Below are 23,766 nucleotides of genomic sequence, written 5' to 3'. Positions count from 1 at the left end.
CACGGTACGGACGCAGTGCGGAATTTCGCGTTGTTGTGAAACGGGGTTTATCAACCTTTCTCCCATACTGTCCTGCCTGACTGGATTTTGGACTCTCCCGGGTCTGCGCGACTATAAACAAACAATTTCATTGGCCCATTTGAATTATTGTGTTTTGTGAGGTCACAGTGACCTTGACCTTTTATCTTTGACCACCAAATTCTACTCATTTCATTATTGAGTCCAAGTGGACGTTTGTGCCATATTTGAAGAAACTTCCAAAAAGCCGTCTTGTAATATCGTGTTCACGAGAATGAGACAGATGCAAGGTCACACCAACCTTGACCTTTGACCACCACATTCTAATCAATTCATTGTTGAGTCCAAGTGAGCGTTCGTGCCACATTTGTAAAAAAATCTCTTGGCATTCTTGAGATGTTTCATTTACAAGAATGACACAGACGAGGTCACAGTGACCTTGACATTTGTCCACCAAAATCAAATCACTGTATCGTTGAATCAAAGTGAACATTTGTGCCAAATGATATCGCCTTCAGAAGAGGTGGACGGACAGCTGATCGAATAGACAGCCACAGCAATTGCAGATATGGAGGCATAAAAATACTGCAGAGGAAGAACAGTGAAAAGTAAGACCAGAGATTTGTTTGCGTGGACTGACAACGAGGTGGAACTGCTAACGAAGCTGACACATGAGTATAAAGCAGTCAAGGTCTGCAAAACATAGACTAGCCTGCGCATCCAAAGGTCTTCGTTTAAGGGGTTCAGACACACCAGAGTCGTGTGGACGCTAGGCATAAACATAGCAAAAGTTGTGCACTTTAAAATGTATTGATGTGGATGTAGCTTATAAGTCTAGATATTTCAGTGTCAGAATTCTATAAAATAAGGCAGAGATTCGATTTGTGCGCTCCACATAGCGTCTCTAGCATGGCTCTGGAGACGCTGTATAAAGGTCACAGCAGTGTCAGTTCTCCTGAAGGCCCACCAGCTCACAGCTCTTCTTCCATAGCTCGGCTTGCAGCTCAGAGTCGTAGGAAACGTCGGACGACTGCGTCTTCTGGCCGTTGTACAAGTAACAGCCCCCGGCCCCTTCCAGCTCGGAGGCGACTGCAGCGTAGACGGATATGGATGCTCCTTCTGCAGGAGTCTGAGGAAGACAAAGCATGAAGAGACGACTCAGTTCAGAGAAGATCTCCCTGAAAGCCCCCACCACTAAGATAGACATACCCTGAACAGTATCTTGGCCACTGGTTTCTTCAGAGCCTGTGCGAGGCTCCACAGGTTGTTGTACAGCGCTGTGTCCACCATGCCAGGGTCCACCGCATAGGTGGTCACGGGGAAGCCGCCGGCTGTCATCTGCTCCTGCAGGTAGTAGGTGAGGAGGACCAGGGCCAGTTTGCTCTGAGCGTAGGCACCATGGGAACTGTAACAGATCCTGGAGACAGGGAGAGGGATGCTGTCACTGACATGGGAGTCCCATAAAAATGAAATGCTAGCAGCCTTGGTTGAAGACGTACCTCCTGTTTAGGTCGTGCATGTGCATAACTCCTGCGTAGTGTGTAGCAGAGGACATGTTGACGATTCTGGAGCAGCAGCCCTGGCGTCCTGACCTCTTAAGCGTGTCCAGCAGCAGATTGGTCAGCAGGAAGTGGCCGAGGTAGTTGAGCGCAAAGTGGAACTCAAAGCCGTCCTCCGTCTTTCTCTCAGGGACCATCATGGTTCCAGCTACACAAGGGAATGGCAGAAGATTTTTATAGGCTGCACTACATTAGTATGTATGATCCTTCGTGCACTGACCATGAGGATCCATGCATCCTACCATTGTTGACCAGAACGTGGAGGGGGAGACATCTGTTTTTGAATGTCTGAGCAAAGTGGCGCACGGATTTCAGTGAGGTCAGGTCCATGAAGACGAACTCAACTGTCAACAGAAAACAGGAAAGCATGTTAGGACAGATTCCAGTCCTGCTGGAAACACATCAACATGTCGCCATAGAAACTGGGGATTTCACTAGGCTAATTTATACAGTGTAAAATGCCATAGGCTTATGCTAATAACGTTAGCATGTTGTATTTGTTTGGGAAACGTGTTTAATATAAGACAGTTGTTTTGTCAGTTAACCTTGTGAGCTGTAATGGAGCCAAATTATGTGCCGTTACCTTTGTTACATGTTGCTGTTGTCCCTGTTTTATATGAGTAGAGGAAAAGTCCGCTAGCTGCTAGGCTAATTTATACAATGTAAAATGCCTTAGACTTGTGCTAATAGCATTAGCATGTTGTATTTGTGGGGAAAATGTGTCCAGATAAAGACGTGTGTTTTGAATCAACTAAACTTAACAGCACTTCACAGAAACCTCTGCTGCCAACTAGTGTTTTGGAGGTGTAACTGCAGAGTGACACAGACACACTGTTGTCGATGTAGTTTCCTGTTATAAATAAATGTCTCAAGTGAGTGTGTATGTGTGGGAGCTGTTAGGGGTTTATAGTATAGATATTTAGACATCATATATCTAAGCTAGTCATATATTTCCCTGCTCATTACTGTGCACAAATGTATGTATTTAGACCTAAGGAGACACACTGGTGCTTGCAGATAGAAACCTCCCTCCCTCCCTTTTTCCCACTTGAGAATATTTACAAATGGCCGCATTGTCTACTGACCTTTCCCCTCGACACCTTCTTCATGAATCTTCCTGACGGCCTCTGCGCCCTCTTCTCTCTCGTTCCCAGCTGGAGATGATGGAGATCAGAGAGGCTTGGTGGGCTGATGTCCAGCAGATATTCACTCAATCCTACCGCCTACACTGACTCAACAGACTGGTGAAAACTACTGGCTATGTCTCTGTTTACACTAATTTATATGTCCTGAAAAATAACAAGCAATTGTGTGTACGTAATAAATCTTGCGCTCAAATTGAAAAGCCATGCTGTTGAACAAAGACAGGAATACAACTATGCAAGCTCATCAAGTTCTGTGAGTTCCTATAGCTAGATACCCTGCTTTCCCTCCCTAATACAGGTTAATATCTAACCACAGTCCAGCTTTAATTTGTAATTTTGTCCTTTGAATCATCAAGCAAATCTTAGGATATGAGCCACAAGTTTAAAAGTAGCCAATTTCAAGCTCAAGCAATAGCTCAAATTAACCTCAATCAAAAGTCAGAGATTCGAATCGTCAGTCGGAGACCCCTCAGACGACTGAGATTGCTTGAAGTCGAGCAGTCGAGCCCTAGATTTTACACAGTTCTGGCACACAACTGTTGATGAGGAGAAAACTGCAACTCAAAGCTGGACTGCAGAGACGTACTCACCTGTACGAAGGAGTGAAAGCAAAGAAAGGCATGTGTGATTAGACAGTAGCCTACCTATGATAACATGCATGCCAAGGCTTGCCAGGTGTCTCGCTGTCTCATAACCCATTCCTCTGGTACCCCCCGTCACAATGGCAACCCTTCCATTTTGCTTGGGTAAGACTGTGTGGGAGGAGAGAAGGGACCACATGAAAACATAACGTGATTCTTCATTCCAGGGTCTGTGGAATCAACATCAAAATGACTGGACTTAAAATGTTTTTCAGTGTAATTAACAGTAAAGGTTAAATCTCTTTGGACTATATAAGGCTGGAATGTCTTGTACGACAAAAATGAATGATAGCGTTCGTATCAGTGCATCAGTTCGGACATCAACCAGTCAGGCAAATACTGAAAACAAAATCTTTATTCTCAAACTTCTTTGACATCATAATGTGTAAATGTTCTGCACAGCAAGACATCCATTGTTAATGCTGTCGTACCTACATAACAATGTATTTACATACAGCCTGGATTTTTAAGAATTCAACAAACAACAAAAGACGGTCTTCTAATGGAAGTTATGCCCAATGTATTGAGTTATAGTCCTGTTTTTGAGCGTGTATAACCTATACGTTATATCGGAGATGTATTAATACATTTTTTAGTCACGGAAAGACTATGTCTGAAGGGTACTTTTGGTTCCAAAGGTACCATACCGAAAGTGTTTGGTGGAGACAGGGCTAAACTGAACCATGAATTGTGTGAACGGTTACCCCCCTAGAAAAACTCAATGTAGAAAAAGGTCTAACCATGCTTAGAAAGTTTACCAATTAACACGAAATATCTTGAGTCATACATGAACAGAAATGTTTGAGTTAAGTGCTAATGTCATCATGTTCTCGCTGATGATGCTATAATGCTAATGTTAGCATGTCATTATCATCAATGCCATTTGTTTCGCAGGTATTTAGTCATAAACCAAAGTGTTCGTCATATCAATCTAAGACTTGCTAGCGTTGTATGAAAGTTTTGACTCCGCCCTCGAGTGCCATCTATTGTTTGTATCTATGTCAACATAAAGGATGCATGGAAGTATAAAGGTACACTGTTTAAAATTGACAAATCTATTCTCGTATTTAAAGGGAATATAAATTAGCCTTCACACCTTTTATACAATTTAAGAGCTAAAACCACTAGTATAACAGGTCCATTACATTTTCATACTACTGACTGATACACTTTGATCATATTTTTAATGCTTTAATGCTTCAGTCATCAAAATTCTTTGAGTTTTTACAATTGTCAGCACACAGTCAGTCAAGTGGCTGGCCCGGGTTACAGTTCCCCTCACAAGCATCGTCCAACTCATCCTCACAGGGTTCAGGCACATAGTAGCTCCGTGAATTCTCATACAAGAAGATCTGCTGATCGACTAAAGCCGGAGCTATGCGGTTCCTTTTCCCGCACAGAACAGCCCCGGAGGAGCTTAACAGCCTGTGACAAGGTACACTTGTGGCAGGGACACACCAGTACTTCTGAAGCACCTTGGGGAGGGTGGGGAACAAAGGTGCATGACTGGACCACCACAGTAAAGGGTCTTCATTCAGACCTAGGACTCTTTGTGATTTGTAGTTGCTCAGCTCCTCGACCACCTGTGCATGCAGCTCTTCCTGGCTCTGGTCTGCGTCTGACTGACAAAATATGGCAGCCAAAGGGTTGTCTTGGGTTGCACTGCTGGCTGAAGACTCTCTCGCAGGTGTCTGCTTTTTGCTCGGTGGCTCGTCAGATACAAAGGAGAAATCATCTAGGCATGGTCGCTCTGCAATCTGCTTCTCAAGGATTGCTTTTGCCTCCTCTATGATGTTACTCTCAACTTTGGAACGCTCCTGAGTGGACAGGAAAGGCAGCTTCTTGTACCGAGGATCCAAGAATGTAGCTATGTTGAGGAACGCTGAAATGTCTTGCGATAGCTGAGTATTCTGTGAATAGGTGCTTGAGAGGACTTTTGAGATGACCTCTTTGGTCATGCTAATCTCTTTGAGGTCCCCTTCCTTGACCTTGAGTGTGGTGTTCAACAGCATATGAAGCACAGGCCTAACCATGCTAATGGTTGGGTACTTGCAAGAACTGATCATGTTTGCCACAACTTTAAAAGGCTGGAGGACATCAATCAAGCCCTCCAACAAGGCCCAGTCAGGGCCATCAAAGTTGAAATGATGACTGCTGGAGCTCTCTATAAGTGTTGCAGTTACTGCAACCTGTTGCTCTTTCAGTCTCTGTAACATTGCCAACGTGGCCAACCAAGACCGACCCCTGTCTGTGATGAGTGCACACTGAGTGAGGCCACTCTGCTTCTGTTTTTCCCTCAGCAGATACAGCGTTGGTTCTTTGAAATGATCGACAAGTTTGCGGCAACATCCCAAAAAGCTGTCGACCCGTGGCAGCTGGAAGGCTTCATCCATCGCACGATTTATTGTATGTCCAAGGCAAGGCATTTCCACTGACAGGTCGAGGAGGGAGCACGCTTTGACAATGTCCACTGAACCATTTGTGGTGGCACCACTGACTTTATGAGTTATCCCCCATTCAACGAATGCTTCATACATAGCTCTGGTGATGTTCTCGGCTGTGTTGTCCTCTTGTACCTCAAACGTTTTTAGACACTTGTTGGTCATCGTGAAGCCAGTTGTGCTATTGTAATTAACCGAATGCATAGAGAGTGAAATGTATGTCCTACTCTGGGTTTGGCTTTGCCAAAGATCTGTAGTAACGCCACAGTTCACAACCCCAGCAAGCTCACTAAAGACCATGTCCCTGGCGCGGCAGTACATCTGAGGAAGCATTTTAACCGCCAGGTCACTTTTGCTTGGTGGCGAGTACCCAGGATCGACGGTACTCATTAAGGTCTTGAAAGTCGGCTCTTCAACTAGAGATACAGGGTACAACCCCTCACAGATAAAGTTGATGACAGCTATTGTCAGATCATTGTGTCGTCTGTTTTCGTAGTCTAAACTCTGCCTTAGGTTTGTGTCCTGGGATTGTTGCTGAATGTGTACACTTGACGGCTCAGTCTTTATCCTGGAGAACGCCGTGGCGAACGCCTCGCGCATCTGATCCGTGTTGCTCTTCACAAACTCACTGAATTCGACAGGGTGGTTCTTCTCGAGGTGGTACGAAAGATTGGAGGTGTTTCCAGAGTAAGCAATTTGACTCATGCATACACGACAGTAAATCCGCTTCCAGTGCAATATACAGCCGTCTGCGTCTGTGTCAAAGCCAAAGTATTTCCAGACTTTGCTTTTTGCCCGTGGGTGTGCGACCAGATTGAGGCCAGAGCACGAAGGTCCTGAACTTTTACCCTCCATTGGTTCGTCTGGTAAGCATTCCACTTGGATGCCTTCACTTAACGAGCACCTAACAAGAATAGTGAAACACACATTTGAGGATGTTGATTAAAACATTACAGACATTTGTGAAGCGACACTGAGATGTGATTTTGAAATCCTTCAGCTACATGCACACAAGAAAGTAGATCACAGTGAAAAATCTTGTCAAGGCAGGAGAGAAAAGACAAAACTAAGCCTTTTAAGTTAGTGAGAACAGCTCGACAAATTACCTTAAGTTTGTCGCAGGATTTTCATTGAACTGTGAGAGGAGGAAAATGTTGCTGCTCTGACCTGTGTGAGCTGAAAGGTCTCTCACACCTCTGACCAAACCCTGCAGGTGTGGTCCGCTGTACCTGTGACCACACTCAGCTGATGCACTATAGCGCCACACTACATCAGCTGCACTGGGTGTGGAACATGAATTTTATCAAGGCTGGTTGGCAATAAAAGTACGATTATTAGAGTGGGTGCAGCCAAATAGTCTTGTTGGATCTGACAGCTACTTCCTGTCTCAACTCTGACCCGTTCTACTTAGTTGTGCAGTCAGAGTGGTGCAATGCACTGGAGGAACATGGAATTTTTCAATGTTGAAGACATGGTTTCAATAACTTGTGTTCTCATCCACAACCAAGCCCCGAGGCAAAACTGGAATTTCTGCTTTATAATCAGGAGCGAGTCAGGCTTTATCTTTGGTCATGGTGTGGGATATGCCAAATAAATTACAGGAATTTCCCAAATCCCTTTTAAAGCCTGTTAAACAACCTGCATTCTCTGTGAGATTAGTAGTGTATAAACCTCTAGGGTCTGAACCCATTTCACTCTCTGGAGACACAATCGTCTTTTTGTCTTGAGGTGGAACACATTCGTGATATCTCACGCTTCTATCACATGATACTACGCACACATTTTCCTTTGGTTTTATGGCAATCAATGAAATGCTCTAAATAGTAACACCCAAATCAGTAACACTCTGATGTTTTAAACAGCACGGTGGGAAATTGGAGAGATGTACTCTCACAAAACCAGTGCGGTTTGGCAGTATCTAGAAATCTAGAAAATGAATTCAGCTGCAGTTTATCTTTTTTCATACCGCACAGAGCAAAGTGTCTCGTACTTCAGTGGTGTTTAAAATCCGACATGGTTGTGATTAAAGGCCTCAAAGGGCTCTTAATGCACACGACACTTTTGGGGACAGTGTTTCAAATACTTAACAATAAGTTGTGCTAAATTTTGACTGTTTTTTTTGCATGTTTTCCCTTTTTTATACTGGTCGACCAGTCTTAATTAAAAAATTTTGTTTGGTTGACAGGGAAATTAGTCGCCAGGAACATCCCTAATGGGTGGCGAACAGAGCAGAACTGAACCAGACTGCTTGGTGGAAACGAGGCTTTTGAGGCAGCTGTTCCACGTGATTTTTGCTGTCATTCATAAAATAATTTGAACTCAAGGTCCGCAGATGACGTCTAAAGACATCTCATGGTCCTGAGCAGATGGACTCAACATCAGCTATGTCAATATCATAAAATATTATGGTCGAGGGATAAAAATGGATACAGCATAGTATCCCGATGTTTTTGTGTGTAAACTTTTGCTAGCCTACTAGAATAATATAATCAATTGATTTTCAGTCCACTTCATTTCATTTCTATGGGGACATAATTTGCAGTTGGAAAAAAGGTAATAAATCACAATTTATTTTACAACAAAACTCAACATATTGCAACTAAATTCACCTCATGTAACTCGTAACTCTCTAGCACTGTTCTCATAAATTTAAGGGATTTTCACCACAAAAAAACATCACTCTAGCAGGTAGATACATATTAAACCACCTTGCATTTGACTAGGTGACCCACACTACATCCAGATTAATTTTCATACAATTTTACTGTAGAGTTTATGAGGAATTTAAAGGTTAAGTCTGCTCAAAATACAACAAAATGTAATCAGAGTTGCCTAATATTAAATATTACTTAAAAAATCCTTCATAGGGTTACATAAATCTTTTAATGGAATCTTGTTGTAGGTGACGCCCACAATGATCATATCAAATTTTCATACAGTTTTACTGAAGAGTTTATGAGGAATTTAAAAGGTAAAGTCTGCTCAAATTACCGTATAGTATAATCAGAATTTCCCCACATTCAGTATTAACTCTATGCATGTGTATTACTGTCAATAAAAATACCAATTAATTTAGAGCTCCTTCAAAAAAAGAGTACGGTAGGTATATCAATGGGAGAAACAGGGGAGAAAGCGTTGCTGAGAAACGGGCGACTCCATCACTTTTGGCCGTTTTCACCATCCGTACCGTAATACTACGAATACACACGCACACTGCTTGACCGCAGTAAAAGGAGTGAGCCTCTCTAAACTTGACGTGCTCTGTGTATCAGACCAACGCCGAACTGATGACAAGACCCTGCTGTTAAACCGTCTTCAGTCAGAATCCATTTAGTGTTTTCATTAGTCGATGAATAAGATCAGAGTTTTAAAAACTGTCACATTTCTGACGGAGTTCGGCACACAAGCGGGGGAATGATACACCGGGTTTTAACGACTAACACAGGAAATAAATGCAGGAAATAAAAGTGGACCTGACCTGGCAGCGCAAACGACCTGTTGAACATCTGATAGATCAGAACTTTAATTCCGCACAGATACAGCCTGAGCAGAGGCACCAACACTGACTGCAGCCACATCCCTCTGGTTCTGGTGTCCCACCGAACAGCTTCCGACACCCACTGTCCCGCACGGTAATGAGTCCGGCAGGGAGCCAGTGTGGGACTTATCTATCCGTTCCGCCCCCACGAAGAATTGCGTCACAAGATGCGTGCAGATTAACTCTCTTTTTTTTTTAGGCTTTTCACTTTATCCTGCTACACTTTCTGAATGCATGGTATTGTACTGTGGGCTGAAAAAATGACAGAAAGAAAGAAAGAAAGGACACAGATGAGAGAGTCTTGTTGTTTTGTGTCACTGATTGATTTTTTGGCAGCGTATGAGTCAAAGTCCGCTTATTGATAATGTTTCACAGTTAAAGATTGGGATCGTTTTATTCACTTGGGGTGTGTTTGACATTTGGGACCATATCTATTAATGACAAGGTTGCAATGTCACAGCCACTAATTGAAGTGTGATCCAATATGTCCGCAGACGCAGTTTGAAAACTATTAGAACTAGAACTGTCACATGGTTGTGTACTTCTGCCAGCAGCGAGCAATGGCCCCTTCCCTTCTTCCTACCCCCCTACTTCCGAACCAAAGTCGGCCCTCATTGTGATTGTTAAGTCGGTTGCGACGTTGCACTACATCGAGACTCTGTAATCACTTCATCATTTCATCCTATATGACTTTAGTGTGAAATTTTGTCATGAATAGCACATGAATTCTTGAGTTATGGCCAAAAACATGTTTTGAGAAGTGACAGTGAGCTTTGACCTTTGACCACCAAAATCGAATAACTTCATCCTTGTGTGCGAGTGGACGTTTGTGCCAAAATTTAGGGAACTCCGTCAAGGCTGAGATATTGTGTTTACAAAAATGAGGCAGACAGATGGAAGGACGTACAAACAGTTGGACAGAAGTGCCTCTGGACTCTCAACAATCACTTGGACTCAATGATGAACTGATTAGATTTTGGTGGTCAAAGGTCAAGGTCACTGTGACCATGTCTTTCTCATTTTTGTAAATGGGTTATCTCAAGAACAGCTCAAGGGAATTTCCTCAATTTTGGCACAAACAATCACTTGGACTCAATGATGAACTGATTAGATTTTGGTGGTTAAAGGTCAGGGTCACTGTGACCATGTCCGTCTCATTTTTGTAAGTGGGCTATCTCAAGAACAGCTTGAGGGAATTTCCTCAATTTTGGCACAGACAATCACCTGGACTCAACAATGAACTGATAGGATTTTGGTGGTCAAAGGTCAAGGTCACTGTGACCATGTCTGTCTCATTTTTGTAAATGGGGTATCTCAAGAACAGCTCAAGGGAATTTCCTCAATTTTGCCACAAACAATCACTTGGACTCAATGATGAACTGATTACATTTTGGTGGTTAAAGGTCAAGGTCATTGTGACCATGTCTGTCTCAGTTTTGTAAATGGGTTATCTCAAGAACAGCTTGAGGAAACTTCCTCAATTTTGGCACAGACAATCACGTGGACTTGACAATGAACTGATTGGATTTCGGTGGTCAAAGGTCAAGGTCATTGTGACCATGTCTGTCTCATTTTTGTAAATGGGTTATCTCAAGAACAGCTCGAGGGAATTTCCTCAATTTTGGCACAAACAATCACTTGGACTCAATGATGAACTGATTACATTTTGGTGGTTAAAGGTCAAGGTCATTGTGACCATGTCTGTCTCAGTTTTGTAAATGGGTTATCTCAAGAACAGCTTGAGGAAACTTCCTCAATTTTGGCACAGACAATCACCTGGACTTGACAATGAACTGATAGGATTTTGGTGGCCAAAGGTCAAGGTCACTGTGACCATGTCTGTCTCATTTTTGTAAATGGGCTATCTCAAGAACAGCTCAAGGGAATTTCCTCAATTTTTGGCACAAACAATCACCTGGACTTGACAATGAACTGATTGGATTACGGTGGTCAAAGGTCAAGGTCACTGTGACCATGTCTGTCTCATTTTTGTAAATGGGTTATCTCAAGAACAGCTCCAGGGTATTTCCTCAATTTTGGCACAAACAATCACTTGGACTCAATGATGAACTGATTAGATTTTGGTGGTTAAAGGTCAAGGTCACTGTGACCATGTCCGTCTCATTTTTGTAAATGGGCTATCTCAAGAACAGCTTGAGGAATCCTCCTCAGTTTTGGCACAAACAATCACCTGGACTTGACAATGAACTGATTGGATTTCGGCGGTCAAAGGTCAAGGTCACTGTGACCATGTCTGTCTCATTTTTGTAAATGGGTTATCTCAAGAACAGCTCTGGGGAATTTCCTCAATTTTGGCACAAACAATCACCTGGACTTGACAAAGAACTGATTGGATTTCGGTGGTCAAAGGTCAAGGTCACTGTGACCATGTCTGTCTCATTTTTGTAAATGGGTCATCTCAAGAACAGCTCCAGGGAATTTCCTCAATTTTGGCACAAACAATCACCTGGACTTGACAAAGAACTGATTGGATTTTGGTGGTCAAAGGTCAAGGTCACTGTGACCATGTCTGTCTCATTTTTGTAAATGGGTCATCTCAAGGACAGCTCGAGGGAATTTCCTCAATTTTGGCACAAACAATCACTTGGACTCAACAAGGAACTAATTGGATTTTGGTGGTCAAAGGTCAAGGTCACCATGACCTTGCATTTGTCTCATTTTCGTGACTATGATATTTCAGAACACCTTAAAGGAATTTCTTTAAATAAAATAAATTGACTAGAATTTTGTGGTTGAAGGTTAAAGGTCAAGGTCAGTGTGGCCTCAGAAAATACAGTTTTTGGCCATACCATGAATACTGCATAAGCTAATTATGACAAACCCTCACACAAATGTCTAATAGGATGATATAATTAAGTGATGACATTTTATGTCCAAGAGGTAAAAGGTCAACTTCATTGTGACAGTTTCAACAATGGTCAACTCAAGAAAAGTCTGGATTAACAACCCAGACCCACAGGGGCCACAAAGGCCCCAGGCTGTCTGTGAGCCAGTGAGTTTGTGGTGATTTAATTACACAAATACATTGAGTCTAGACAATATCCCCCATCTCACCATGTGATGGTGTTTCTCTATAAGCATGTGGAGCTAGACAGGGCTCCCTGTGAAAGGGTGGGGTTGTGATGAGTTACATCACAGGTTTAATACTTGGGTGAACTCAGAAATGTTGCAATTCTGAGGCGTTAACCCCGACATCTGATGTGATCAACCTCAGACAACAACAGTGTCTGAGTATCAAGACCAAACCCTGAGGGGACTGAAGGGTGCTCACATCCAAATACCTAGATGATATTTTGGTTACATTAAAATCTACTTATATATATGCTCCATTAGATTAGAGTAAATGTCAATCACCATTGACTTTGGGGGCACCAGACAGGTCATATCCTGAAAGACATCCAATTGTTACTGATGGTGTATACCATAGAGAAGTCAGACACAACCCCAGGGAGGCTCCTTGTTCTGTTAATGGAACATACCAAGTCATCACTGAGGGAAAGGAGTCAACTACTAATTGTTCTGTTATGTTTCACTAATCTGTTTTTGTCAGGTTCATTAACAACATTTTTCACAATATGCCTTTTGTAACGGCCGTGTCAGACTGCCGCACCCAGTGTGTTCTTTAAAAGGTAGGAGCCAGGGCTGGAGCGGCTCACCTGACTCCTCTGCCGTGCTGCGACTGGTTTCTATTTGGTGCTGTGAGGAAAGCTGCAGACACAATGAAGTTTCGTTTGAGCGTCGCCTTCCTTCTACTTGTGCTCACTGGAACGGTGACTGTAAAAGGTAAGACCAGGTTTCATCCTTACAATAGGATTGGTTGTCACGTGATCTTCATTTGCAGTTTGATGTTTATTATTTAAAAAATCCTACTGGTATGCTTGTTGAGATTTTAAGGATAAGGCGGAAGTTTGGAGGTAGTCCGTTTCTCAATACTTTCCGACTTCTCTAGTCTGTCTTTCCTCTTTTCTACCAACGTGGAACAGGTTCTGTTCCGGGTTTATATGACCTGCATGTTTTCCTTCAGCTCCAGCTGTTGTTACCAATGATAACCTGATGTTCATTTGAAATGTCTTTTAGGATTTGACCTGTCTGGTGATCCCAAAGTCAACGGTGAGTGACATTTACTCTGATCAAATACTACATGAGCACCCTTCAGCCCTACGGGTCAAACAAAACTCCAACACTGACCCAAAATAACCACATAAACTCCTTTAAAACACTGTAATCCATGGGATTTATTTCAGTAAAACAAGCAAACAAGACAACAAAAATCCCATGCTGAGAGGCAGCAGGACCAGCAGTCCCCACACCAGAGGCCTCTCTGTAGATGTCCACTATGGTGTGCCTCAGGGGTCAGTGCTAGGTCCGATTCTCTTTTCAATTTACATGCTCCCTCTTAGCCAGTCGTTTAGATTATTGCAATTCCTTGCTCTCTGGCATCAGTAAAAAATCCCTCTCGCGCCTGTTGCTGTTAGAATTGATTTTAAGATTTTATTGATTACTTAAAGCCCTGGGAGGCCTTGCTCCAAGTTATTTAAGAGATCTTTTATTGACCTATGTTCCTTCTTGCACCCTGAGATCCTCAGATGCATCTTTTCTTGTTCCGAGGTCTCGATTAAGTCACAAAGGTGACATAGTTTTCGCAGTCAGAGCTCCACGACTTTGGAGTGACCTGCCTGAGGAGATCAGGGCCACAAACTCAGAGAAACAAAATGTCTCGGAGTTGGTATTTACTGTTTTTGTTTCATAGATGCACTTGATGTTTCTGTGCTCACAGGACCCGATCATGACGAAGCTGTTCTCAGAGCCAGGCGTGTGGTTCGTGGTGAGTTAGTAAGTTATTCTATGTCCGAGCAAAAACTTGGCAAGCAACAAACCAAAGTTACTGACTACTATTTCTACGCCATGTTAAATACTTGTTCTACTCTATATAAGACACATTTTTTCCCAGACCAACATCAGGTGTGAGGAGGTGTTTAAAGACACACACACCCTGATTTTCCCAATAACCACAAATCCCCAGATATCTCCCACTGGTGTTTCACAACATCCTGAAACCTAATGCTGTCGTAACTGAGGCAGGAGGTGGATCCTTAAATGGTTGTTAACCTTGTGTCTCTAACAGGACTGAGCTTATTTGATCATCTCCGTGGCAAAGGTGAGTCGCCTTATTTATAACTTCTTGTTATGTTGCTGCATTAGCTATCATGGTATAGAAATCAGTGAGAGGCAAGTCCACAAGTCCTTGTATTTATGCCTGTCTACCTTACAGGAGCCTCACCACAACCCACCCCTGCTAAACCCCCTGCAGGATGTGAGTCTACAAACTAATACACACTAATACAAAGAATATTAATTTGATTTTTCTTTCTTTTTCTTCATTTTGGACAACTTGATTCTGCATTTTTTTTCCAGATGGGGTTAATCCATCAGATGTTCCTCGTCCAGGTAATGACGCTGACGGTTTCTAACAAACTTTGGACGAACAGGGACTTAATACAGCTGACAGCTGATAGCAGTAGTCTACACTAATGCTGTTTATGATTAAAGCTGCATTAATTGAGTTTTTGGCCACTTGGGGGCAGCAGAGCAAGCTGTAAACACAGCACTGACATGTCATCACCCAGCTCGCTTCTCTTTGACCAAGGACATGAAAAATCTATCCTTGCGCCCAAGTTATATAGTATGTTTACAAATCAGAAACCCTTCCGGTTAATTAAAGTCCACCCATATGTTGCAGTTTGAATGAACACTGTCATACTAATATACTTCTCCTGTTGATCCATAGATCCCAAACTTTCCATCCCTGCTCAAGGAAGTGAGTACACAAAACGTCCACTTACTCTTGACATACAGATAGGTGACAAATTAAAGTAAAAAACATAAGGTGGGATTTTGAAAACTTGCTAACATTTGTCGTTCTTTATTTGTAGATGATGCTGGTTTTAATCTGGTGGATGCCCTCCGTCCAGGTAAGGTTATCAGTTTAAGGATGAAGGATTTATTTTCTGTTGAATTTGATATTGTATAGTAGATGTCAGTCAACACGCCCCCACTTTGGAGAAGCAGGCTGGAGTACAGACACAGACACAAAGCAATGTACTGCTATGGAGGGGTCAGCAACAAAATGTGTTTTAACCTCCTAAAAAAAGTCCCACCATTCTGTCAGACCAGTGTTAATTCGTTGATGAAGACTATACTGACGAAAACTTTTCCTCTATGACCTTTTTTCACGATCAAAACGAGACAATGACAAAATCTATGTTTAATTTTTGTTGATGAAACGGGACAAAATTGTTCTAGTGGCCTATCTGAGAGCTGAGAACAGCCATACTTGTTATAATCTTCAAATGCTGCATGAGCGACAGGCTGGTAAACTCCAGTGAATCGCTATCTGGCAAAAACACTCGTACTGGAGCAGTGTCAGCCGTTGGTGCGAGTTGTGAGCTGTAATTTAGCAGTACATAATCAGCCGTGTGTGTCTGACTGTGGATGGTGGAGCCGCTGAAGGGATTTGTGGAGTTTTTTAGCTGCAGCGGTGGCTGTTAGCAGTTAGCGCCGCTTTTTAGCCGCTGAATGGCAGCAGATCTTCACGTCTTCACAGCTGATCCCTGCAGAACTCCACTCAGTCCGGACTGGAGAAGGTTTCTGGGTTGATGGTGGTTGACAGGCAGGTAGGAGGCTCAGTTATCTGTGAGTGTAGCTGTGCTGTAAGTAAACAGTCTGAACTCAGATCAGTTTTCTCTGACAGAAAGTTTAGTTTTAACCACCAACTAGTTACTAGTTACTACTAATACTAGTTGTCTCAGATTAGTTATTTGTAGTGTCAAAGTGGTGTCAAAGAGCATAAATAAAGAGATGTTGAGCTTTTCAAATGATGATCAGTAAGAGCGTGCCCGTTAATCACCCCTTAAAGTGTCGAAAATAAATGTCTAAATGAAAATTTCATACAACCTGTCACCTTGATTCTAATTTCTGACACATGAATTAGCATAACTGGATTAGTTTAAAGGGGCAAAAAGCAAAATCGTTTCACCGCTAGGTTTGCTCTTGTGCACTGCCTGTAGACCAAAACAAAGTGTGTCATGAGCCACTCCTCCCTCTACCTCTGCTCTCCACCCCCCACCCCACCCGACTCGTCTGTGCAGCCGAGGACCGCAGCATCTCCATGGACTATCACATCCTGACGGTCCCGGTGTTTCTTCCGCAGGCTCCACTTCACTCAGCTGCCCGATATACCCGCTGCTTCTTCCCACTTTAACCTGAATAACAAACCAGGGCTCGGTGCTCCGGTTGGATCCAAATGGAGAGCTGGGGCTAACGTTAGCTGGGAGGCTAGCGGAGGCTAACTGGCTGTGCTGGCAGCTGAGTGAAGTGAAGCCTGAGGAGGAAGCACCGGTTAGCCTCGGTTTCACTACAGGCAGATTCACTCGCCACAGGGGCGAGGAAATAAAACCTAAACAGCCAACTTAGTTTGGCTTAGTTTAGAAGTTAGTGATGTCTTTCACTCACTCTCAGTCTCTGCTGTGTTTCGCTATTTCCCTGCTTTCCTGTTAGCGTTAGCACTAGTCGGCTGCCACGCTAACGTCCCTACTCTTCTCCGTGAGCCCGTGAGCCCGCGACTCATGGCTCCGGCTCACGCAGAGTAGGGACGTTAGCGTTAGCTCCTGGAGTTAGCACTAGAGCGACTACGGCTACTGGAGTAGCTTGCAGCTATGGAGCGCTTCTACCAGCTCTTCTAGTCACTGGGGGGGGGCGCTTATTGCCCCTTTAAAGAAAACATGATGAAAAAAGAAAGACTAAAATGTCGGGAATTTTTGGCGACTACAACTAGACAAAATCTTTGAAGGATAAAAATGACTAAAATGTGACTAAAACAAATAATCATTCCAGCCTGCTTCTCCAGACTGGGGGCGTGCTGACTGACATCTACTGCATGTAATATACTATCTGTTATGCGTATAGAGTCTCTTGAGCAGTATACCCAAAAAAATACAGATTTCGTTGGCATTTGATGGAACACAGGCCGTCAGTGGTGATTAGATGTTAATGTAGACAGCACCATCATGTGGCCATGTGTAGATTTCGATAAATCTATTTTAGTCATCATCAAAATTGGCACGTCAAATGTAAAAACATGCTGTCCTGTGCAGATTGAAATGAATCCCCTGTAAAATAATACAGTGATACAGTCTTGGCTAAAGTATGTGCTGTGGTGCCTAACCAATGTTCTGTCCAATGTTGCTCCTACAGCTCAAAAACCCACTGTTCCACCCACTAGAGGAGGTGAGTCTACAAACCTTACCTCTTCTTCCAGTGTGATTATATCGTGTCTTCTCGTGAACAAATGACCAACACGTCTAAACTCCTCCTCAGAGTGCCAGGGATTTGCCAACCAGAAACTGAGCGCCGTGCTTGAGAATCAGAATCAGCAGCTCCGCCTGCTGCTGCAGCTGGTGGCTCGCTCGCCTCCTATTTCTTCTCGCTTCATGCGCTGAGAGACACAGGAAGACATTTGTGAGTAGAAAGAAGTCTGTTAAATAAAAATTTCCTTTGGCTTTCCCATATACTGATTAAACTGTGTTTTTTTTCCAGACATGAAGAGGACAAGTTGGATGATGACATCTTTTTGAATCCTTCTCCCTGATCAACATGTATTAAGAAACTGGTTTCCTTCTTTTAATGGACTCATCTACTGTATGTTACCCTTTGCTGAGTCAATAAAGATAATGTTGAATGGTGAGCTTTTGTGTGCAGTCTTTGTATTAAGCCTTATAGTACTCACACACACACACTCGCTAAATCTACATACACCAGAGGGCACACAAGCTTCAGTGCGAAGCGTGAGTTCATGTTGGGCCAACTGAGCTGTAGTCCACACCCATGCAAGGAGACAACCCCTGAAGCCAGCGACTCCACCCACTGACTTCTCATGTGAATTAGTTTATCTAATACTTGGACGCCTTTAGTTATTCTGGCCCCGCGTGTGTGCTTTGTACAGCTTTGTTTTCCTGGGTTAATGTGAAGGATCTAGTGTCAAATCAGGCTGCAACAAAACCAAACTGCGACTTCTCTACATTGCTCATTACAGCCATAGCATGTTGTTACGCTCTTTTGCTTATACAGCGATCAGCCGAAACATTAAAACCAGTGACAGGTGAACTGAGTAACTTTGATTATTTTGTTCCATTGTTCTGCTGGGAAACCTTTGGTTCTGGTGTTCATGTGGATACCAGCTGACATGTTCCACCCACTCAAACACTGTTGCAGACCAAGCAGCATGCCACACGACAAAAACAACTGTTTAGAAATGGGCTGTGGAGCGTGACAGAAAGCTCAAGGTGTCGACCTGGTGTATAAATTTCCCAGGTCCCTATCTGCTCAAGGATTCTTGTGATGTGCCGGTACCCCAGATGTACCCCTAATCCAAGGTGGGGCCTCCTTGGATCGCACTTGACCCTTGACACAGGATCTCTGGGAGTGTCCTGCGGTGTCTGGCACCAGTAGGTTGTGAGGTGGGTTAATGGCACGTGCCACAGATGCTCATTCAGATTGGGATCTGGGGAATTTGGAGGCCAGGTTGACACTTTGAGGTCTCTGTCACATTCCTTGGGCCATTCCTGAGAGATGTTTGCAGTGTGGCATGGTGCACTGTTGCCATAAGAGGGGGTACTTAGCCTGCAACAGCAGCAGAACAATGCATAGGAACAAAATAATCAAGGTTACTCACTTCACCTGTCTGTGGTTTTAATGTTTTGGCTGATCAGTGTGCGAGAATGGGATATAAAAGTTAGTATTTCAGCAAAATTAGAGTTTCAGGAAGACCCGGATGTAAGCCGAATTGAGTACCAGATCATAGTGATTTGTTTGCACAAGTGTTTCGAGGTCTTCATCTTTGCTGGCAAGAAAGCGAGAACACAAAATATAAATTGCGGCTTTTTTACATGAAGTTTGGCGTGGCTTGAAATGAATAAACACATTTAAGGGGCGGTAACCCGTCTCTATCAGTGAAAGTTGACTTAGCCTTATCTTGCTCTTATCTTTATGCACGTGTGTGTGAGATGCAGCAACACACTCAAGGGTTAAACCCATTCATTTTAGAGGCATGTGACGCCCAGGCTGTGAGAGACTGCCACACCCGCTCCGTCCTTCATCGGCAAAGTTGACTCATAACAAACTGTAACAGGACACCTCACAGACGAGGTTTGCTGTGCAGTCTGGACAAGAAAGCTGTGTCCGCACATACCTGCTAACCTTAGCTAAAGCGAGACACAGCAAAAGTTAGCTTGGGAAGTTTACAACTTTAAGCTAACCTCGCTGGAAACTTAAGTCGCAGCGAAGGAAGGAAAGTTAGTGCCAACATGTTGCGTTTGAGGATTATTTTACTTCTTTGTCTTGTTACCGGAGCATTAACACAAGGTAATGTCTTTACTGTAACTTTTGTCAGAAAATATGGGGTGTGTAATGATTATATAGTGGTTGTAGTGTGCATTTTAGTGGTGTTGTGAGGAGTTAATTTAAGGCTGAAGAGATTTAAAGTTTGTTTTTAGCAGCTCGAGCGTTTGTCCACACGCTACAGGGTACATTTTTAGCATTTGCTATAAAAAGATGTGGTTATTAATTTTTAATTTAAGGTAGTAAACATGTTTAATTTTTATTTATTCCCACCCTGTGGACACTATGTCCCCGTGTGTGTGAGTAAAATCTCATACCAGGGGCGTAGCATCGAATTCTAGGTCCCGTCCACCTCGTTCCTAGCCCCCATGATCCCTTGCGCGAATTATGTGCGCAACGTCCGGTGTTAAATGGAAACCAGCGATTTCCAATAACAGTTTGTTTACAGCCCTCTTCTTTCCAAGAGCAATTGGGAAAGAAAATGTGGAACACACCATAATATAATTAATTAAAATAATTATATATGTTTTTTTTCTTTTAAACCGAGTATGCTAGCAATTAGCGTCCCTTGCTACGTTAAAATATTGTTAGCTTTAACATGGCCCAAGCTAGCTTACGCTATATCTGCTTCTTATAAAGATGATTTATGATGTCGGATGACTTATTAAGAGATGCTAACACGTTCGGCAAACATTTAACATAATTCAGTATTAAATGTAGTTCCATGTTTGTCTACATGCTACAGGGTACATTTTTAGCATTTGCTATAAAAACAGTAGCTATGTGGTTATTAGTTTTTACCCTGTAATAGTAAAAACTGTTTTATTTTTATTTATCTACCACTGTGGACACGATGTGCCCGTGTGTGTGAGTTAAACCTCATACCAGGGGCGTAGCACCATATTCTGGGTCCTGTCCACCTCATTCCAAGCCCCCATGATCCCCTTCCGGGAAACGGAAACCGGCGATTTCCAATGCTAACAGCTTGTTTACAGTACTTTATTCTTCTTTCCAAGAGCAATTAGGAAATAAAACATGCAACAAACCACCTGTTATAATTAATTAATATAATTATATATATATATTTTTCCTTTTTAACCGAGCATGCTAGCAATTAGCTTGCCTTGCTACGCTAAAATATTGTTAGCTTTAACATGGCCCAAGCTAGCTTAAGGTACATCTGCTCCTTATAAAGATGATTTATGATGTCGGATGACTTATTAAGAGATGCTAACACATTCGGCAAACATTTAACATAATTCAGTATTAACTGTAGTTCCATGTAAAGTGAATACATGTGATGCTTCCCAGCTAATCCTCCACTCGTCTGTGTTAACGACGCAGTTAACATGTTTTGCTTAATGTCGGATTTATTAAAAACTGTTCTGAGTGAAACATGGTGCTGAATTTAGCAGAAGACTTCAGTAATAGTAATAGGGCTGCAACGACTAGTCGGCTAATCGATGACTAATCGACTATTAAAATAATTGGTAACTATTCGACTAATCGCTTTGAGTCATTTCTCATAGAAAAGTACTATAAAAGTACCCCAAAATACTCTTATTGCAGTTTCTTACGTTCAAATATTGGCAGCTTTACACACTCTCCCATGACGGTGAACTAAAACCCTTTGGCGTGAGTATGAAACAAGACATTAGATGACATCATTTTGGGGTTTGGGAGAGACAGACCGACAGCATTGTGTCAACATTTTAACACATTTTTCAATAAAATGATTAGTCGACTAATCGAAGAAATAATCGACAGATGAGTCGACAATGAAAATAATCGCTAGTTGCAGCCCTAAATAGTAATATAAAGGTGTTAAACTAGGTGTTAATTTACAGACACAGACTGTGCAACAGGTACCAGAGCTCCGCAAAGACATTTTAGAAAAAGCTAAGTTAACATTAGTTAAATATTTGTTAAGAATATATTAGTATTCGCTAAACTGAAGGCAAATTACTTTTGAAAAGAACCAGCGTTGGCAGTTAGCCACCTAGAGTAGCCACTGGGGCTAACCACAGACAGTGTTAGCTAGCTAACTAGCTTAATGTTACTTCCGCTATTTCACAGGAAGTTGCACCCATAATCATTGGGCCCCCCCTGTCTTTCCCAGTTGCTCTTTCTTGGGGGGATGATGTAGTAGCCCAGGAATGAGTCCTAACCCTTGAAGTGAGTTAGCATTTTAGCCCTCCTGGTTCCCCCCTCTCAAAGTCGGTGGGTTTTTGGAATGCGTTTTGGTTCGATGCCTGAAACAGAGTCCTGCATGGGTCCAGTTTTTACAACTTGCACCCGCCCATACCTATAAAGCTCAGTACCAGAACCGATGTGTCCGCAACCTGACCCGCACCCGTGATTAAACACACACAGGCTACAGTCACTCACATTAAGCTGGGCTCTCCGTTCTTGGATGACAAATCCAGTTGAGGAAAAGTCTCTGTCACTGGCTGAGCTCGATGCGGGATGGCGAAAACATTCAATGACTGCCAGGTTAGGAAACATTTTAGCATGCTCCTTCCACCACTATGGAGTTCTCCACATCAGTGACGAATGTGATGACAATATATGTCAAAATACATTTTTGTTCTCCATGTGTGGAGGGTATTTTTACCCGTTACACAGCTTTCTTCGGGGTAACCTTTGAGTACCCAACGCAGATGTCTGGCCTGAAATAAGGTCTGTGGTTAACACAAGCTTAAGAGACATTCACGTTTTGTCCTGCCACATAAAATACGCCAGTAAATACCCCTGGAGGCTGTGTGGTTCATTGTGTTGAATGATTGCGATCATACAGGGTCATCAGTGAGGCAAGGTGAGGTGAAGCAGTTATTCTCTTGGGAACCTTTAAGAACTAGAACAATGCTCATGAGTTCATGAGTAAAGGTCAAGAAGACGTTCACCATTGTCCAGTAAACATTTTAACAGGTTTACAGAAACCAGTTAAAAGTCATGAAAAATCATAGTCGAGCTTATTTCAGATAATGTACAAACATACAGACTAATGCTGTAAGCTGTGTCCTTTCTCTGCATCTACTTCCTGTCAAAGCAGAGCTGTGGGCTGGTAGAGAAAACCACAGGCACGCAAAAGAGAAGTAGGTGGCACACTGTCTGGTTGGAGGCGGCAAGAATGATATTTTGCAGCTTAGATAAGGCTGATGTCAGAGATTTAACAGCTACCAAATTTGACCGTATTCATAAATCCTTACTGTTAATTTGTCGGTGAGATTTACTTTAGATTTACTTTTGTATTTATCTTTTAACAGCATCTGGAAGGTAGTAAAAATTGCTGAAACCCACAGAGAAAGTATTTTTAGTCAGGTTTCACTGAGGAAATGGAAAAAAAAGTAATAATAGATTTAAATGCAGCAACTGACGAATTCCGTGTAAGTCTAACCATAGCTTGAAGATGAGACGACCACATTAAGTATTAAGGATCCAGCCTTTAAACCCTGTATATCAAACCCACATCAATGCGGAACCAAATAAAACACACGAAACTGTTAGATTTGAATAAAGAACAAAAGGGATACTGAGTCACCCCCCACACTTCGGGCTGTGCCATAGCAACGTCACTCACAGCTCTCTTACTTCTGCGCATAACTAACCTACAGCCGTCACTCAACATTCCTTCACCTGAAAATATCTGGAAAATGTGTAAAATGAGAGAAAAATTCTGCGCAAATTCCTACTAAAATCTTAAAATCTGTCAAAAATAAAATAAGAGTGGTGGTGATGGACATATACATTTTGCACTGTGATTCGTTACAGTTGCTCTGATGTAAAGAATAGAGAATTATAAGTAAGAATAAGAGTATGAAAAAGAAGTCTGTAAATATAAGCAATAAAATAATTAAAACATATCTATATTAGCTTGAGCCTAAAGATTTCTGGTCTGACGGTTAATGGCCTCTTCGTTTAGCGAGGGCAAGGAGGGCGCGCAATTCCTTGTCTCCCCAGTTGCTCATCTTTACAGTGTCTGTCAGGTTTGTGTTTCCCTCTTGCTAC

General features: G+C 42.6%; 3 protein-coding genes and 1 long non-coding RNA gene across 7 annotated transcripts in view; 2 read left to right on the top strand and 2 right to left on the bottom strand.

Annotated features, from left to right (window-relative positions):
• dhrsx (dehydrogenase/reductase (SDR family) X-linked) lies at nucleotides 1-9,417 on the bottom strand. 2 transcript variants are annotated; one of them, XM_050063478.1, is made up of 7 exons: nucleotides 9,283-9,417; nucleotides 3,367-3,474; nucleotides 2,663-2,731; nucleotides 1,820-1,921; nucleotides 1,518-1,725; nucleotides 1,228-1,435; nucleotides 1-1,147 (listed from the first exon to the last, which is right to left on the bottom strand). In XM_050063478.1, the coding sequence occupies exons 1-7, from the start codon at nucleotides 9,380-9,382 to the stop codon at nucleotides 965-967; spliced, it is 978 nt and encodes a 325-aa protein (XP_049919435.1). In that variant the 5' UTR covers nucleotides 9,383-9,417; the 3' UTR covers nucleotides 1-964. The 2 variants fall into 2 exon arrangements, with proteins under 2 accessions (XP_049919435.1, XP_049919436.1); XM_050063479.1 differs by having other exon boundaries at nucleotides 3,367-3,533; nucleotides 9,283-9,416.
• Nucleotides 3,546-9,419, bottom strand: LOC126401916 (E3 SUMO-protein ligase ZBED1-like). Of its 2 annotated transcripts, none has more exons than XM_050063475.1 (2): nucleotides 9,283-9,419; nucleotides 3,546-6,708 (listed from the first exon to the last, which is right to left on the bottom strand). In XM_050063475.1, exon 2 carries the CDS (start codon nucleotides 6,657-6,659, stop codon nucleotides 4,608-4,610), a length of 2,052 nt encoding a protein of 683 aa, XP_049919432.1. In that variant the 5' UTR covers nucleotides 6,660-6,708; nucleotides 9,283-9,419; the 3' UTR covers nucleotides 3,546-4,607. The 2 variants fall into 2 exon arrangements, with proteins under 2 accessions (XP_049919432.1, XP_049919434.1); XM_050063477.1 differs by lacking the exon at nucleotides 9,283-9,419 and adding an exon at nucleotides 6,911-9,276.
• A 6,478-nt stretch (nucleotides 9,420-15,897) lies between these two features.
• On the top strand, nucleotides 15,898-18,106 carry LOC126401919 (uncharacterized). The gene is made up of 4 exons (XR_007571137.1): nucleotides 15,898-16,037; nucleotides 17,617-17,649; nucleotides 17,740-17,880; nucleotides 17,959-18,106. It is a non-coding gene; the product is annotated as an uncharacterized LOC126401919 (long non-coding RNA).
• A 1,358-nt stretch (nucleotides 18,107-19,464) lies between these two features.
• Nucleotides 19,465-23,766, top strand: part of cd99 (CD99 molecule) — a 22,126-nt gene continuing 17,824 nt past the window's right edge. Inside the window, exon 1 of one of the 2 annotated variants that reach the window (XM_050063578.1) lies at nucleotides 19,465-19,782. In XM_050063578.1, coding sequence (XP_049919535.1) covers nucleotides 19,725-19,782 — 58 coding nt within the window. In that variant the 5' untranslated portion in view covers nucleotides 19,465-19,724. The remainder of the gene's footprint in view (nucleotides 19,783-23,766) is intronic. The other variant, XM_050063577.1, reaches the window with a different exon arrangement.

Source organism: Epinephelus moara, chromosome 15 (assembly GCF_006386435.1).
Source record: "Epinephelus moara isolate mb chromosome 15, YSFRI_EMoa_1.0, whole genome shotgun sequence".
Taxonomy (NCBI): Eukaryota; Metazoa; Chordata; class Actinopteri; order Perciformes; family Serranidae; genus Epinephelus; species Epinephelus moara.
Note: the sequence above shows the minus strand (reverse complement) of the source record. Positions and strands in the feature narration are given on the sequence as shown.